This window comes from Brienomyrus brachyistius, chromosome 19 (assembly GCF_023856365.1).
Source record: "Brienomyrus brachyistius isolate T26 chromosome 19, BBRACH_0.4, whole genome shotgun sequence".
NCBI classification, from domain to species: Eukaryota; Metazoa; Chordata; class Actinopteri; order Osteoglossiformes; family Mormyridae; genus Brienomyrus; species Brienomyrus brachyistius.
In genome coordinates this window covers 19,165,366-19,181,734 of record NC_064551.1, presented here as the reverse complement: position 1 = coordinate 19,181,734, position 16,369 = coordinate 19,165,366, and the positions used below count along the sequence as shown (strand labels likewise).

The window sequence follows — 16,369 nt, the reverse complement described above, 5'->3', positions numbered from 1 at the left end:
GACTTCTTGAGTCAGCCTGACCCTAGTTTTCTGTGGGCTGAATTCACATGTTCTCCAGATGATTGTATGGTTGTCTACCCAGTTCATGTAACCCGGTAGCTAAAAGCTTCAGGTGAAGGTCTGACAGCCAACCCAGGGTGAAATCCACTTTACAAACTGCTCCCCCAGGAAAAGCAACTCATCCATTTTTATTGTGACTGAATCTTTATCCTACTATTAGATATAGTGCAAACAATGATAACTGTGAAAACGAAGTGAAAACATTTTATTGAATCAGAATTATTTATACAACACACTACTAACATCAATATGACATTGGAATTTTTGCCTTTTCAGGAACTACAGACAATTTTAACTCCAAAAGCTGAACTTTGCCCTTTGATGGAATTTGAAGTACTGAAATGATGAGGGTATTTCTTAACAGCACACCTTTAGCTTAGCCCAGCACTGAATGTACATTTTGTCTGTCCAATCCCTGACATGACACTGTGAAGGTCTGTTGCATTGCCCTGCCTTCTTGCTCCTTATTGGCTGGATTGTTCTTTCTGGGGGGTGGAGTTCCACAGTGGCTCCAGGATGTGGTCTGGGATCTTTTCTATTGCAGTCTGTATCACAAAGCAATATATTTCTCTTAGAAATCAAACTCCTCCATTTGGTTTGTGTTTGTATTGCATGTATATTACCCTCAAAGAAACTATGAAAGATGCCACCAAAATCTCAGCTTTCTCTTAGTGACATTGCTTTTGTGCTAAAGACCAATAAGGACATGTATGTGAAACAACTGATAGTCAGTCCTGGGTCTGGTGGGCTGCATTAAAATGTTATTCAGCGTCCTTTGAACTTCTACTAACCTTGGTATAGAAAGATTCCTGACTAGGTTTAGTTAGTGCAACATTTACCAACTTGACTTCCCATGAAAATCTGACCAATGCTGTGATGGTCCTGGAACGAAGTTAAGAACAACTAAGAATAATGGGATACTGGCTAATGAGAAAAGCCTAATTACCTTAGTCACCTCCATTGCAACCCCTTCAGGCAGGTTACGCTGAATGTACTCTAGAAACACCTCTGCAGTAGAACCTGTTAACCGTAAAAACTATGGGGGGGGGGAGGGGAGATAAAAGGTTTACTCAAGTTCTACTTCATAACTGATCATCAGGTATTGAAGCAAATTTCAGTAAGGAATTACAAAACACCAAAGCTGCTTCAAGTTCCACCAGAGCGCCACCTTCAGTCAGGCGCATGATGAGGGATCGTCCAGCATGCTCACCTCTATACACTTGTAGTGTGTCCTCATCTCATACTGCACCCTGTGCTTCTTGTGGATGTGAACAGACTTAAGGACGGTCAGTCTCTCTATCTTCTTTTTGGGTTCATAACTGAAATAAAAATAAAATTCCAGCCCCGTCAGTCCCGGAAGAGGATGGACAGATTGCGAAGGACAGAGATGTGTCATCATCTGGTAGGTGGCAATGACACCTGAGTAACCCATCTTAAAACTATCCTCTTTGTCCCCCATTACAATTCAAATCCCAAATTTTCCACATCGCTCGCAACCACCACCCCTGATTCCCTGTTACTGTACTCACACTTGACCTATAGTGACCCCGAGCTCCTGAGCAGACCACCCTGATTCCCTGTTACTGTACTCACACTTGACCTATAGTGACCCCGAGCTCCTGAGCAGACCACCCTGATTCCCTGTTACTGTACTCACACTTGACCTATAGTGACCCCGAGCTCCTGAGCAGACCACCCTGATTCCCTGTTACTGTACTCACACTTGACCTATAGTGACCCCGAGCTCCTGAGCAGACCACCCTGATTCCCTGTTACTGTACTCACACTTGACCTATAGTGACCCCGAGCTCCTGAGCAGACCACCCTGATTCCCTGTTACTGTACTCACACTTGACCTATAGTGACCCCGAGCTCCTGAGCAGACCACCCTGATTCCCTGTTACTGTACTCACACTTGACCTATAGTGACCCTGAGCTCCTGAGCAGACCACCCTGATTCCCTGTTACTGTACTCACACTTGACCTATAGTGACCCCGAGCTCCTGAGCAGACCACCCTGATTCCCTGTTACTGTACTCACACTTGACCTATAGTGACCCCGAGCTCCTGAGCAGCCATGGTGGTGAAAAACTCATAGCTGTCCAGAACCGCCTTGTCATGTCCCTTCACAAGAACCTCCACTTTCCTATACAGCACATCTGCTTCGTCTGTGACTGTGATCTGATGGGGAGGACACAGACACTTGTGATTGACAATGCATGTAGAAACCACAAGTAGCTATCAGTGTGGGGGGTGGGGAGGGGGGTACTCACAGCTGGGGGGAGAGAGCAGAAAACGCTCCCCGTGTGCAGGCGTGCTGCTGCGCCCCAGGCGCCCTGTCCAATACCCGCCACAAGCAAAGTCCCACATTTCCCAGAACTTCGACTGGCATGCGCACATCTAATTTCCTGTGAAAAAAAGGCAATTTTAAGGAAGTTCAACAAATGTTTTATGTAAACTTTTATTACTTTTTTTTTAAATCAACGCTACCTTACAAATACGTGTCACATATCTGTAAGGTAACAATGTCTTCATATATCATGCAACTCCACAAAAAGTAATAATGTAACCACAGCACTAGGCCAGGGTCAGGTCAGGTCAGATTGAGGAGCATGTCCTGGTACAGTGTGTTGCTGCATCCCCAACACAGTGAAACAGCTTGGGATCCCGGTTGGCAGCCCCCTTCCGCAAATGGCAGTCTATCTGCCAGGTGTTACGTGGGCGTCCCCTCGGCCTGGTTCAGCTGCTCAGGTCCTCGGCAATGAGGATCCTGCGAGCTGGATCCCCCTCAGGGAATCGCGCCACATGGCTGTAATGCCGTAACTGACGCTCCCTCACAATGCAGGTAATGTGCCTCATTTGGGGCTTCATGAGCAACCACTCGTTTGACACAAAGGGGTCTCAAACTCTAATTACTCAGGGGCCACTGGTTATGTGGTTTTCCTCCAAGGGGGCCAGAGATGATGCTTTCTGACACGCAAGAAATCTACAGAATTCCACTACAAACCTAAAATTAACTACATCAAAAGCATCGGGGCAGTTTGCAAACCGGAAAGTAATAAGACTGTTACATACATGTAAAGACGCGTGCATGGGTGTGCAGACTTGTATCGAATTACAAATCTCACAGCAGCCAGCTACCCAGAGCGGGCAACCCTGGATAACAAGTTCAACACAGCACAACAAAACTTCATACAAGGCTAATGTTTGCCTATTTTGGATTTAAACGTAATTTTATGTCACAGCTAGGAAGTTACTTGGATAGATACTATAACCTAAGTACTCTCGTTAATGGTAGGTACCTGCCGTGAGCATAAACCGCTAGACAATCGCTAAATAATAACTAAACGTTAAACAACCCTTCAGCTCCGCATTAACCATCAGTTATCATTCACCGCAGGTTAACCGACTAGCGACATGTCAAGGTCCTTTGGCACAAACCCAACAGATTAAGGCGAATTAAGCCGCCCGTCAAACAACACCAACCTCGATACAACCGTGTTCTAAAGACACGACCAGAAAACATTAAAGAAAATAACCTGTTTTGGAAGTCGCAGTCTTCGACACAAGAACCGAAATCCCGTTACTAGCCCGACGGAGGCCGCCATCACTGACCGGAAGTGCTGTATATCGGTCTCACTTCTTTCGGGAGAGAAAACGATGCTGCCACCTAATGTGCTGGAGTGTAAAAGTCACTATAAAGTCACATCTATTCTGTAATTTGCCCAGATGAAGCGTCAATTTAAATGCACCGGAGAAGCCCCGATTGACGGAGAATAAATAAAGACGAATTTATGTGCAAATATTTAAATAGCTGATGGAGGCTATACATTTACTAAGAATTCACGATTAGTTCATTCCTGTAAATCCCTAAGAACTCAAATCAGGTCTGCCAAATACTGTCCTCAGCTCCCCTGAAACTTGTGGTATTTTCTGTTTTTCAAAACAGAAAATAAAGTTATAATTGCTGCTTGTCAAGGTATTGGGAAAATCTCTCAAACAGAAGGAAACCACCAACAATGGCAGGTTCCTGTGTACATGCAGTGTATGTGTGTTTAAACAATATCTACGATAGGCCTGCAATCATAGAAAACACTCAACCGAGCGATAAATGATGTATATGAGTATTACTTTAAAAAAGAATTGTCAAACAAATTTTAAAACATCAGGAAATACATTGCATAACAGTACCACATTTATGGGAATTGCTGAAATAAAATTAAACTGCTTGGTTGGCCCGTAAATGAAAAGCAAGAGAGTTTCAGTACATGTCATTCTTCTGTTGCGAAGCTTTTTTGTAAGAAAGAAACTTTTCAAGCTACAGTTATCGCGGGTAATAAGGAAGTGGTATAAGAAGCAGGAGGGGTGTGGCCTGGCAGCACCTTTACATCGACTGCGACTTAAAGCAAACTTGCAGCATAATCCCTTTTCACTACGCGCTGGATTTGGCGAAAGCAGGAATTGAACGCAGCCTTGCAGGTTGGTGGCACAAAATGAGCGAAATGAGTCAAAACGTTGCGTGGCATTTGAGGCAGATTGTACCTCTTGTATTGTGGAAAATAAGGAAGTTGAACTTTGTCTTGATCGGGGGCAAAAAAACTGAAGAATGTATAGGCATATGCACCCAGGGATTTTCCTCTATTAATATTATAAATCAAACGTACTGTACGTAACATGTATAGGTCTTGACTTCCAGCCTTACGTAAGTTCATCTCGTACTAAGTAAATGTATGATGCATATAGTGACTCCATATATCACATTCGATTATCATGGCATTTTTTGCGTGCCCCGTCAAATATAAAATTGTGTAAATATTTATCAGGAAAGCAGTAATTTCACTTTTTTTGTACGCGTATTTGTTTCAGGAATATTTTATGCCGCTATTTGACGCGATGTTGCGGGACATCTTAAGGGTGTAGGATTGCGCGTTACTTCACCGCGACAAGTTTCTGCACGACTGAAGTGCGGCGCGCGTGCCCGCGGGGTATAAATTAACATACTGGGGGGGGGGGTTAATAATGTCGAAGAAAATGTAAGATTGTCAGAATGGAATGTTACAATTGGACAAAGTTAAATTTTTTTACTTAGTTTTATTTATTTTTTTTGTAACAAATGTAAGAGCTGTCGTGACAAGGCAACAGGCTGGCTCAGTCTGTAACGCTATTGCTCCATAAGTCCAGCATTAGAAGTTTGTCTCACCACAGCTCTGTCTGCATTTTCTTCTGCGGTCTAAAGACATACAGTTTGTTTAGACCAGGGGTCACCAGCCTTTCTGAAACTGAGAGTTACTTCACGGTTACTGAGCCGTACGAAGTTTTGAACCAGTTTGAAACGCCCTCCTAAACTTATCTAAACTTCATGTATAATAAACATGTTTTAAATGCTTTTTTTTAGATATTGTCATTTTCAAATTTATATAAATGCAAATGTGAGTAAAGAAGAATAGCAATTGGATAAAATTACATTTTAGATGCTGCTCCCTGGTCCGCGGGCGACTCATGCGGTCCTTGGGGGCAGAAACATCTATTGCTGCCATTTTTAAAAAAGTAAAATGCAGTCGTTGTGCTAGGGCTGCTCGATTATGGCAAAAATCACGATCATTATTATTTTGGTCAATACTAAGATCTTTATTGTTTGATGCGATTACTCATTGACTTTGGAAATATGCATTTATTGAACGTAAAAAAAAACTTATTAAATTGAATTTGTTTTTTTACTTTAAATATAATTAAACTGAGAATCAAGAAAGGGGCTGGATTTACAACAAGACAAACGGATACGTCATTGCGAAATGAAATGCCAGACAATAATTGTATTTTATTTCATTATATCATTTTTGGCGGCCAAAATAATAACTGAAATGAATCGCCTAGCCCTATGTTGTGCTATGCATTACAGGTTTATGGGAACAATAAGATTAATTGGTTATTATGGCAGTGGGAGCAGTGCGTGCCTGTGGGGGGCTGTTTGTGGATAGGCAGGATGGGTTCCTGTCATTGAAAAGGTTGCTGGTTCAAATCCAATGATAAACAGAGGATTCTACCATTGGGCCTCTGAGCCAGAACCTTAACCTGTTATTGCTTCAGAGATACTCATGTGAAAATACGTATGGTCTGATGCACTGATCTGTCCATTTACAGAGAGATTTTGTCAACAACCGGCTGCCTACTAGATCTAGAATTTCTAATGCTGACCCTTTCCATATCTTTTCCAGATCTCTTTGAAAAACTTGTTGGTCAGTTGTTTGAATTCACATGCAAGATCCATATAGCCACTAATAAATTATGTTATGACTCACTAGAAAACTGATTTCTAAATTCTATATTTAAAAACAGGATCTAAAAAACAATGCCATACGGTGCTATATAATATATAGATACATTATTAATTCCAAAGGAAATTGTAGATATTGAACAAGGAAAATTATATATGGTTATTTGTGGTACCACACTTTATGTTGAGCTAGGCGTGGTGTAATCCGTGTGGGTATTCTGGGGGACCAAGAATCTTTTTAAAATAGCTTAATGAAACCATGATACGTCAGTGAGTTTCCATGAGTTTCTGATGATATTAGATTATACGCTGCGTCACTGACTTGTAAAAAATGCCCAGCCACTTTCAGCAAACTCCGTAAACTTTACCAAGTTTTTGCATATTTTGTTTGTCTTCTGAGAAATGGTCAGCGGTTCATTTGGGGACGAAAGTGTATCGCTTTGGTTACTTTCAATATGCTAACTGACCCTGGAGCATATAGCTGTTTTGGAATGGATCTACGGGTGAATTCTAGGAGAGCTACAAATTTTTGACTGGAGCACGCAGTGTTTCTGCTGGATGCACCCCCCACCCCCCGCCCAAACCCCCCGTACACTTACGGAATTCAGTTGCTTAATGGCACAATTAAGCTATATTATGTTGCATTTAGCAGTTGTTCTTATAAAGCTCTAATAAAATGAGCTTAGGTAATTTCCAAGGAAAAGGAAAACCAGACAAAGTAGGCAAACAGAACAGGCATTTAATTAGGTAGCGGCAACAGCGCACCCCTTACCTCGCTCCCATAAGGCCCAGTAGATACTGCACTTTTCCGCGTGCGCTTTCGGGTTGCGGATGAGGGGAAGTGACATGAATTTCATCATCAGAGGTTGGCTGCAGACGGCTGCAGACAGCTGCAGTCAGCGTACGTGTGGCCCAGGGGTGTTACTGTAATAAGGTATACCACGGTTTTTTAAAAATCCTTATGACAAAATTACCCCCCACACACACACACTTTTTTTATTTTTATTGACAGCATTTCAAAATGCTAGAATAGGGTGGGTTTTTAAAATATTGTATACCTTGGTATAATGTCTGGATAGTATTAAAAATTTTCGTTGTTCACTGCTGATCTGTGAAAGTTGGTGCCGCCACCTACTGGAAATACCTAAGCACTTACGTTGCACATGCGCGATGCACGGACACGCATAGTTTCCACTAGACATAAAAATCTGGGCTTGAGATAAAGATAGAGATGGAGTTGAAAACTTTAACTTAATTTAATTTTTAATTTTTAAAAAAATTTAGCAACCGCTAAAAGCCGTAGTTTTGAAACATAACTCATAATCATTCACATAATTATTACGTGTTTGTTTACCTTCATAGACAGAAGGGGAAACATTCATCACTAAACAATAATAGGAAAAAAATGTGGTCTGATGTCCGCATTTTTTCAGTAGAACCCCCCCCCCCCCCCCCCCCACTGCCCCCACTCCAAACCGCTTGATCCTCAGAAAACACTGGCATTTTTTTTGTAACAGATGAAAAATGTGCAGGAATGTTTCTTGAAAATAGAATAAAATACCAGTTATAGATAGCATACATATTTATTTCCACCTGGAGTGGTAGCTAAATCACACGTAGATGTCAGTAGATAAAGACGTCTTGCTTCTAGATGACATACAGTCCTGTGCAAAAGTCTTAGGCCGTCAAAACAGACGTTTAAAGCTATTTATCTGGGTAATAAGTGTATTTTTGCTCAGAATGAAAAACACGATTTAGCATTAGAACATATGCAAGTTAAGAGTAACACAATAAAAACTAATCAAAATTTCTTCTGTTCACCAGAAAATGAATGATATCTTGCTGGACGGCGGGATGAGCACTGACTTAGGTCCCAAGCCTCCCCTCTGGGGCACCCCAGCCATTCCATGTATTTATTAAATTTCACCACCAGCTCACTTAATTAATTTAATTAGTTAAAAAGTTAATGAAATATTGGTCAGCTATACGAGGTGTGCTAGTGGTTGAGTTAAAACAATACACGGCGGTATTCGATAGTTGCTGCAAATACTGGGGTGATTTCGGAAGACATTGTGAAATGGCTAAGCTAACAGCTAACTGACTTTGACAGGTAAAATATCATAGTAAAATAGAGTAGTTTTACTCTAATATAAACACCATTTTCTTTGGCTGTCTAGGACTTTTGTACTGTACTGTACATGTACAGATATACAGCTTTCCTCTGTTTTCCCTCCATTGCCATATTGCTTTGTGTTGAGGCATTATCGCAAAAACATTAATCATTACTGCAGGAAGATCGGAATGGTCCTGCAGATGGAGTTGGTGCAGTCTGTGCCTGGATTTCCCACTTAATAAAAACCTGGTTTTTAATAAGGGCAGTGAGTAGTAAATACAAACTCCAGTTATTGTGTGGCATTACGAGCAGAACTGTCTTCAGCCATGTTTGTTTTGTGCACATTCCTTTTATTTTGCTTGAGGACTTTTCTTCCTGTTAATGCACTGACATGCTGAGGGGTTCCTCACGAGGCTCTCTGTATCTGACCGGCTTTCATCCGTTGGGTTTCGCGGTTCTTACACACATGCTGTGTTGATGTTTTATGTATGTTTCACGCTTTATTTTGCCTTCTTTTTGCACCATTCCGAAACACATCATCATATTGTTTCAAAGGCTTTTTCCTACCTGACGTGTCTGAAACCCTGATAGTATCTTGCCAGTAAGTATTTTTACCATAACAACATGTGTACTGGCCTAACTTGTGCTGGCTTGAAGGCCTTTCAGTAGCAGAAGGAATGTAAAGCTAGGTGTTGCTTTAGATTGTCTCAGCCTATTAGCGCTGTGGCTGCAGGGCTTATCCCACGGTTATCAAGCTGACCTCTAGGCAATTTTATAAGGGCATTCAACAACATCCAAATACACTGTCAATTTATTTCTGTTTTCTCAGGTTCATGAATGCTCTTTTTTCCTTGACAGAGAAATGGCTTATTTGTTTGCTGAGACTTGCCCATTGAGATATTAGTCTTTTTGTGGTGTTTGGTGATAGGGCTTAGGTGTTAACTGTAGCCTGGTTTGCATTCTTCCTAGTTGGGCCAGGGCTGGTGTTTGCACAAAGTTAGTATTAATTTCATTGCTGAAGTCCAGCCCGCTCATTCTGTCTGATAGCAGGTAGCATTAGCATGGTGTGCTTAGCCTGTACTGGCAGGTAGTTCATTAGCACGGTGTTTAGTACATTTAGGCCTTTTAACAATATTAAAATTATTACATACGCTAATGTGTGTTGCAGCGAGTGCACGGTTTTTCAATAGCTTTGCTTTAATCAGTTCAGCACAACTGTTAGGCCTATTGCTACTGATTTTTGTCATGTTATTATTATTAAATAATAAACTTTTAATCTGTTAAATTGTTTGTTTGGTTTCTGGCTTTAAACAGTATGCTGATATGCAGGGAAAAGGGAACAAATCTACCTTGTAGAAGTATTACCCTATTGTGGGTTATATAGCCTAATCGGGAAAAAGAGGACTAGGGTAAGCATGGCATAGTGATCTCTTTGATATCCTGCCGCTGTTGAAATTCATCGCGCAGAAATCGGGAGAATGTCGAGTCAGTATTCGGTAGCGATATCTCTGCGACGTACAGATGCTTTGCCGACGGATTTTCAAGCATCACAGAGACATTGTGCCAATGCATGTGGGCTGTCTGAGTAGTTATAATTTTTTTAGTGTTGCTGCTGTGACAGTCTAACACTGTTCCTAATGGCAGTCATTCATTGCATCACCGTGACGTCGTATGACGTTAGATCATAAACAGGAAATTAGCGGAATAGGCTGCATTAGGCCATTAATATTTTCTTGCAAGACAAATCTAATGAATAACGAGCCCATAGCATGGTAGTCTTGGTCTTAAAAGCAAGGTAGCTAATTAGCATGGTGTTGTTATTCTATGTTAGCAAGTAGCTCATTAGCATAACGTTCTTATTCTTTGTTGACATGTGGTGAAATGTCAGGGTGTTAAGCTTTCCTGATAAGTAGTACTTCTGCACAGTGTTCTTAGCCTTTGCTAAGTTTTATCTTTATTAGACTGAAGGAATAATGTGTTTGTTATAGATCATATTTTATAAATAATGCAAAACAATCCTCCTTTGCATTAGCAAGCTAGATTGTTTGAATTAGCAATGCTTAGTCTTTTATTATATCAGCAAGGCGGGCGGGATGGTGGTGCAGTGGTTAGCACTGTCGCCTCACACCTCTGGGACCCGGGTTCGAGTCTCTGCCTGGGTTACATTTGTGTGGAGTTTGCATGTTCTCCCCATGTCGTCGTGGGGTTTCCTCCGGGTACTCCGGTTTCCCCCCACAGTCTAAAAACATGCTGAGGCTAATTGGAGTTGCTAAATTGCCTGTGGGAGTGCATGTGTGAGTGAATGGTGTGTGAGTGTGCCCTGCGATGGGCTGGCCCCCCATCCAGGGTTGTTCCCTGCCTCATGCCCATTGCTTCCGGGATAGGCTCCGGACCCCCCGCGACCCAGTAGGATAAGTGGTTTGGAAAATGGATGGATGGCTGATTATCAGCAAGGCCAAATTAACAGGGATTCGGGTATAATATAAAATTACATCACTGCCTTATGTCATCCGTTAAACACAGTCAGAGGCAAAGAGAAAAATTATAAAGTTGAATAGTAATTAATTTTACAGCACAGCTTGTGTGTTCATGGTTTTATTAGTTCAAGCCGTTCTACTTGAATATGGTGTAGCGGAAGTGGCAACACACACATGTGTGAGATGTGGCTTATAGGCCAGAGCTTCCTGTAAATTTCTGCACATTGTCACATTTATGCGGCAGGAAAATTTCACAGGAAGTAACTTTGGGGAGGTTATTAGTGTGATGCTTTCCTTAGAGTGAGCAGCTGTTTCTCAAACCTCGGCCGTTTCTCAAGACGCATCAATCGCATTGCAGTAACAGTCGACCCTTCTGCATCGCAACTTTCCCTGTCCCAGTTTAAATGCATTGCTGGGTTGGCATAAGAAACGAAATGGACATTTTTCGTGATTTTCACGAATGCCGCCGATGACACGCAAAGACCAGCAGAGAACAAAAAAAGTTGAGTGACTAATTAAATGCATAAAATATATGTGCAGTGCTGTTTGGAGGACGCCAAGCAGACTTGCAGCACAATCAAGGAGGGAGCAAAAATGTGGACCATCTGACAGGGAGCTGGGAGGGAGCAAAAATGTGGACCAGCTGTGGGTCCCCAAGGACCGGATTGGGAAACACTGCTACACTGGATGGAAGTGGCTGGAAGATGTACATAAAATATATGTGCATGTTGCTGTCTGCATCTTTTCCTTTCACTCTCATCAAGCCCATATGGACAGCAGGCCATTGCAGATGGAACATGCTGAGAGCCCCACCTTCAGATTGTCTGTCTGATTCCTGCAGGCCAAGCCCTATTTCATTCTCTCGTTCTTCTTTAACTTTGAGGTCTGTTTTGCTTTAGCCTCCATAATACTCTCGTAATGCAGCATGATGCTGAGGATTGCGTCGTGGTTTTGGTTCTGGATGAAGTGTGTGGTTAGCTTTCGGTGGAAGCGGGCCCAGGAATTAACATTCAGCCAGTTTGTGTTTAGGAGGCACACGTGGCTCAGTGGGTTAGGACTCGTGCCCATCATCAAATGGTCACCAGTTTGACTTCTGGGGCTGGCAGACTGGTGCCTCCATTGGTCCCCTGAGCAAACCTTTAACCCCCCCCCCATCAGGGTGTTCAAAATTCAGATTCATTGAGATTGAAGGTCTGTATGAGTCATGGCATGACATGAACCGTGGGTAGGTAAGCGCTGTAAAATGCGTCCTTGTACGACAAGCGGCAGCTCACCGAGCAGATGGGCACGTGTGTTCAGGAAGCTTTTGGCTTTCACTTTGCGGACTTCCGCTGTGTGAACACATCACATAACAGTGCTGCTAGAAATGGAAACTCAGCTACTCATACAAACATTTTGCTGAGGTGTGAGGAAAAGGGGAATTACCAAAGAAGGGAAGTGATGTGCATCTCTGTCTTTGGGGCTTATATTTGGGAACTATGATCATGGAACTATTCCTTGGGCTGTGGAAATGGTTTTTTTTATAGAAGCTTAAAGAATAAGAATCTCGAATGAGATCTTTATTGGCCCAAGTATATTAACGTGCACAGAATTTGTATTGCTGAAGAACTAGCAGGCTACACCCGATGATGTTCCCTGCTGTGCTGAGGATTTATTGGGACTTGGCATGCTCCTCTGATGTAGAGGAGCCAACCTGCACAACTGTGGAGGAGGTGAGGGCTGCCTCAAAGATAACCGTGTAAAACAGGATCATCGGGGCCTGTGGTTTGAGAAAGAATGTCTTCTGCTGTGCTCTGCTCCCTCATTCGAGTCTGTGTTACCCTCCCACCTTAGGTCCCTGGAAATTGTTTTACCCAAGAACTCAACTGACCCCTCAGTGGAAACCACAGACTCTCTAGGGGCTTTGGGGGGTGGGGTGGGATCATCACTATGTCTACAGTATTTTTGGTGGTCAGAACCTTGTGAGTCTGGCTGTACCAGGACATCAACTGCTTGACTCCGTGTCTGTAGCCAGACTCATCGCCTCTGGTTATGGGGCTGTTCACGATGGTATCATACAAATTTCAGGATCTTCACAGACTGATCTCCGGAGCAGCAGGCATTTAACCTGTAGCAGCCCAGGAACACTGGGGCTGAATGAGGTCTACAAACAGAAAGAGAAGGTTTGAGATGCTTTAATATGAAGTTCAGGGAGAAATTTACTGTGTCCTTGACTGACCTATTGACTCTATATTCGTACAGCATGGAGTAAAACAGGGGCTCTGTGATGTTCCTCAGGCAGGCTAGGACCAGGTATTCAAAGACCTTGGGTACACAGGTCAGGGCAGCTACCCTGCAGTCATTCAGTTCCATAGCCTTCATGCTTTGAGGACTCCTATGATGGTGGAGGATTTAAAGCATGTGGGAACAGAGCAGATGTCCAGCGATTTATTAAAGATGTTAGTCAAGACTGGTGCAAGCTGTTCACGGCAGTGTTTCAGGGTGCATGCAGAAATGTGATCTTCCATCTAGGCCAGTGGCTTTTTCACTTCGTGACTCTGAATAGTGTGAAAGCCATAGACAGTAGTGTTGACGCCCATAGAAAATATGCTGTCTGTGACAGCCAAAGTCGATAGAAAATGTGCTTTCTGTGAGAGTTGATGCCAACAGACAGTGTGTTTCTGTGACAGCTTGGCCCAAAAGGCACAGTTCCAACACAGAAGCCCGTGCACCCCTTCTGCAAGCTGCTGACAGTATGAATGCTTCCTGTCACTGCAGGTGAAATGGGGCCCTTACTCAGTTTTGACGCACCTGCAAGAAATGCATTTCACATAGTACTGTATCTATCAAACCTCAACAGCTTTGTGTCCTTCCTGCTGTGGAGGTATGCCTTTAAAGCGAAGCATTGTTTAACAGAAAGTACCTAATCTAAAATGTAAAAGTATAAACCGATGCAAAGTTCATTTTAGATTAGATATTTAATGAATGAAAATGTCTGCATGTCCGTTATACAAACGACGCGTAACCGGATATGGGTACCTCTGCATTTAGGGTGTGATGGTGTGGCGGTTTCCTTGACGACGCACGGAGATGTCGGGTGACACCACCACCCTGGCATGGAAGTTGCCCAGCCCCACCGCCAAGGAGAATCCTGACAATAGCTCTGGGCCCCCCCTCGTTGGAGAAGGGGGGTCGCTGAAGATCCTGAAAGTATGTTTCATCAGCAACAGTTCCAACCTGGGCAAGAACTTCAAACTGGTCAAGTGTGACAGTTCGTGGGAGATCAGGGTGAGAATTCTCCTGGGATTAATGCCCCGTCTTAAACTTTGTCTGCCGATTCTTATTAGCTTCTTGCTTTGCTGGAAGATGATGTGTAGCGGAGTCAGTGTCGGTGGTCAGGAGGTCTCCGAGTCGAGCCTTGGGAGAATTGGCATGTCTGCGGGCCCTTGAGCGAGGCCCTTAACCCCCAGCTCCATGGGTGCCGCTACAGGTGGCTGCTCTTTGTTGCCAAACATGCTCTTACCTTCATGTGTAGGGCTAGGTGAAAAGAGAATTTCAATAATGTGGTCATTTATTATTATAATAAAGGGTCAATAATGTGTCATTTATTTTTATTCTTATAATTAAAAAAAAAATTGATACTTTTTCGATCCCCGTGGGGAAATTCTCTTTACGCCTCTCTTTTTGCAGAGCAAGCTGGCCGTGAAGGGCTTTGCTCAAAGACCCGCAGACATGCTGAAGCTGGCTTTGAACTGGCAACCCTCTGATCACAGGCACACAGGCGTAGCCCACTGAGCCACATGCTGACGTAAATGCGTCCTGTCGTTTATGTGGTTTCTTGAAGTGAAGGTTAGCTGAGCACTTTCAGTGGCTAATGGTACATGCTTGGAAGGTTGCTGGTTCAAGTCCTGGTGGTCATAGATTAATGTCACTTTTGTCCAAGCCATTGGATAGCGTTCAAAGTAGATGACTATTTATTTATTTATTTTTTTAACCTATTTTATCTTTCAATGACGTGACTAATAGTTAAACTAGGCAGAGTTGTTGGACTGTTTATAGAATATTTCTAAGGAAGCTTTTTTTTTTTAAAAGAAAATGTTGCTTAATAACCTCAGTTTGCTTCAGCGTGTGATCTTCTGGATTAAGGTCTCATGACAACAGCATAATAAAGCGATTTGTGTTTCATTTCTTAGAACATGATGTGACTGGGGTTGCTCCAGTGTACGTGTTGCTGTTTGTAATCATAACAGGCTGGGGAGAAGTGCAGGACATTTGGTTTTATTCTTGAGACAAGTTTGGTCCACATTTCACCTTTTCGTTCTCAAGTCTTAGAATAAAGGCAAGCACCCACTTCCTGCAATGTGACATTTTATGTAGCTAAGCAATAATTTTAAGAAAAGGAAAGACAACACGTGAGGAAGTTGATTTTGGAACATTTAATTGGCTGCTGTCTGCGTAGATTGGGTCACGTCAGCGATGAACGACGTCTGAGTTCGATGTTGTGAACCTCCTCCAGCGCATCATCCAGTCCATCCTGACGAGTGGCCGGCTGGGTCCAAACATCAAGTATCCAGGATGCTACGGGCTGCTGCTGAAGCATCTGAAGTCGGATGAGCTTCACTGGCTGCACCCAGACCTGACGGTTGAGGAGGTGGAGCAGAAATATGAAAAGCAGCACCTGGAAGCGGAGTGGAGGTGAGGAACTTTCACATGAAGGGTTCGGGGGTCCAGACTAAATGTTAAAAATCTAAATGATAATAACAGTGGTGCAAGGAATTTATTTTAGTTTGCCTAATATTGTAGTTTTTCTGTAAAATTGTGTAAGTCACAGTTCACGGTTTGATGGCAGCTTCAGTCTGTACTGGGAACTGAAAATGATGGTTTTGAAGCTCTGAGGTTAGATAAGTAGGTGTTTGTTAGAGGAATCTGTGAGTATGTGACACACCATCTGTGGTCTAGCAACCCATGTCCTACTTATAGAGGCTAAGAAGCATCACACACATCTGAATGTGTTCCTCAGAGAGTCACGGTCAGGGTGGGTGATGGAACGGTCCTGGGCACTGCAGTTGTGACTGCTAGGCCGGCTACTTTGAGCAGCTGTTTGAAGGTGATCCTCTAGCTAGGATGTTGGACATCTCTGGCTGCTGATAATTCTGTCCTCCTGGCATTGCACGCAATTTTTGATTCCATTTGGTAGACGGGCGTCATCCCAGCTGCCTGGAATATGGGACTTGTAGTCCCTATCTTAAAAGGGAAGGGTGATCCTGTGTACTGTGGCGACCAAAGTGGTATAACACTGCTCTCAGTGCTGGTAAAGGTGTATGCTAGGGTCATTCTCAACAGGATCCGTGTTCTTCCTCCTACTCTGTATTAATGGGTCCAACAGTTGTGAGGCATCTGTTGGTGGGGATAGATTCACTGATCTTGACTTCTGACGATGCTGTGATCTTCTTGGAGTCAACAGAG

General features: G+C 43.1%; 2 protein-coding genes and 1 long non-coding RNA gene across 6 annotated transcripts in view; 1 reads left to right on the top strand and 2 right to left on the bottom strand.

The window, feature by feature from the left end:
* Window positions 1-240: 240 nt before the first annotated feature.
* mrps10 (mitochondrial ribosomal protein S10) lies at window positions 241-3,718 on the bottom strand. Of its 4 annotated transcripts, XM_048986169.1 has the most exons (6): window positions 3,600-3,718; window positions 2,334-2,468; window positions 2,102-2,241; window positions 1,271-1,379; window positions 1,007-1,096; window positions 241-605 (listed from the first exon to the last, which is right to left on the bottom strand). In XM_048986169.1, exons 1-6 carry the CDS (start codon window positions 3,666-3,668, stop codon window positions 525-527), a joined length of 624 nt encoding a protein of 207 aa, XP_048842126.1. In that variant the 5' UTR covers window positions 3,669-3,718; the 3' UTR covers window positions 241-524. The 4 variants fall into 4 exon arrangements, 1 of the variants encoding a protein (XP_048842126.1); XR_007383902.1 differs by lacking the exons at window positions 241-605; window positions 2,334-2,468; window positions 3,600-3,718 and adding an exon at window positions 1,590-1,980 and having other exon boundaries at window positions 1,066-1,096; window positions 2,045-2,241; XR_007383903.1 differs by lacking the exons at window positions 241-605; window positions 2,334-2,468; window positions 3,600-3,718 and adding an exon at window positions 1,654-1,980 and having other exon boundaries at window positions 1,066-1,096; window positions 2,045-2,241.
* LOC125714994 (uncharacterized) lies at window positions 1,852-1,985 on the bottom strand. Its single transcript, XR_007383905.1, has 2 exons — window positions 1,949-1,985; window positions 1,852-1,885 (listed from the first exon to the last, which is right to left on the bottom strand). It is a non-coding gene; the product is annotated as an uncharacterized LOC125714994 (long non-coding RNA).
* Window positions 3,719-4,388: 670 nt separating the features above from the next.
* The window catches only part of LOC125715104 (protein-tyrosine kinase 2-beta-like), a 33,980-nt gene continuing 21,999 nt past the window's right edge, over window positions 4,389-16,369 (top strand). The window contains 3 exon segments of the mRNA XM_048986344.1: window positions 4,389-4,539; window positions 13,955-14,191; window positions 15,420-15,598. Coding sequence (XP_048842301.1) covers window positions 13,994-14,191; window positions 15,420-15,598 — 377 coding nt within the window. The 5' untranslated portion in view covers window positions 4,389-4,539; window positions 13,955-13,993.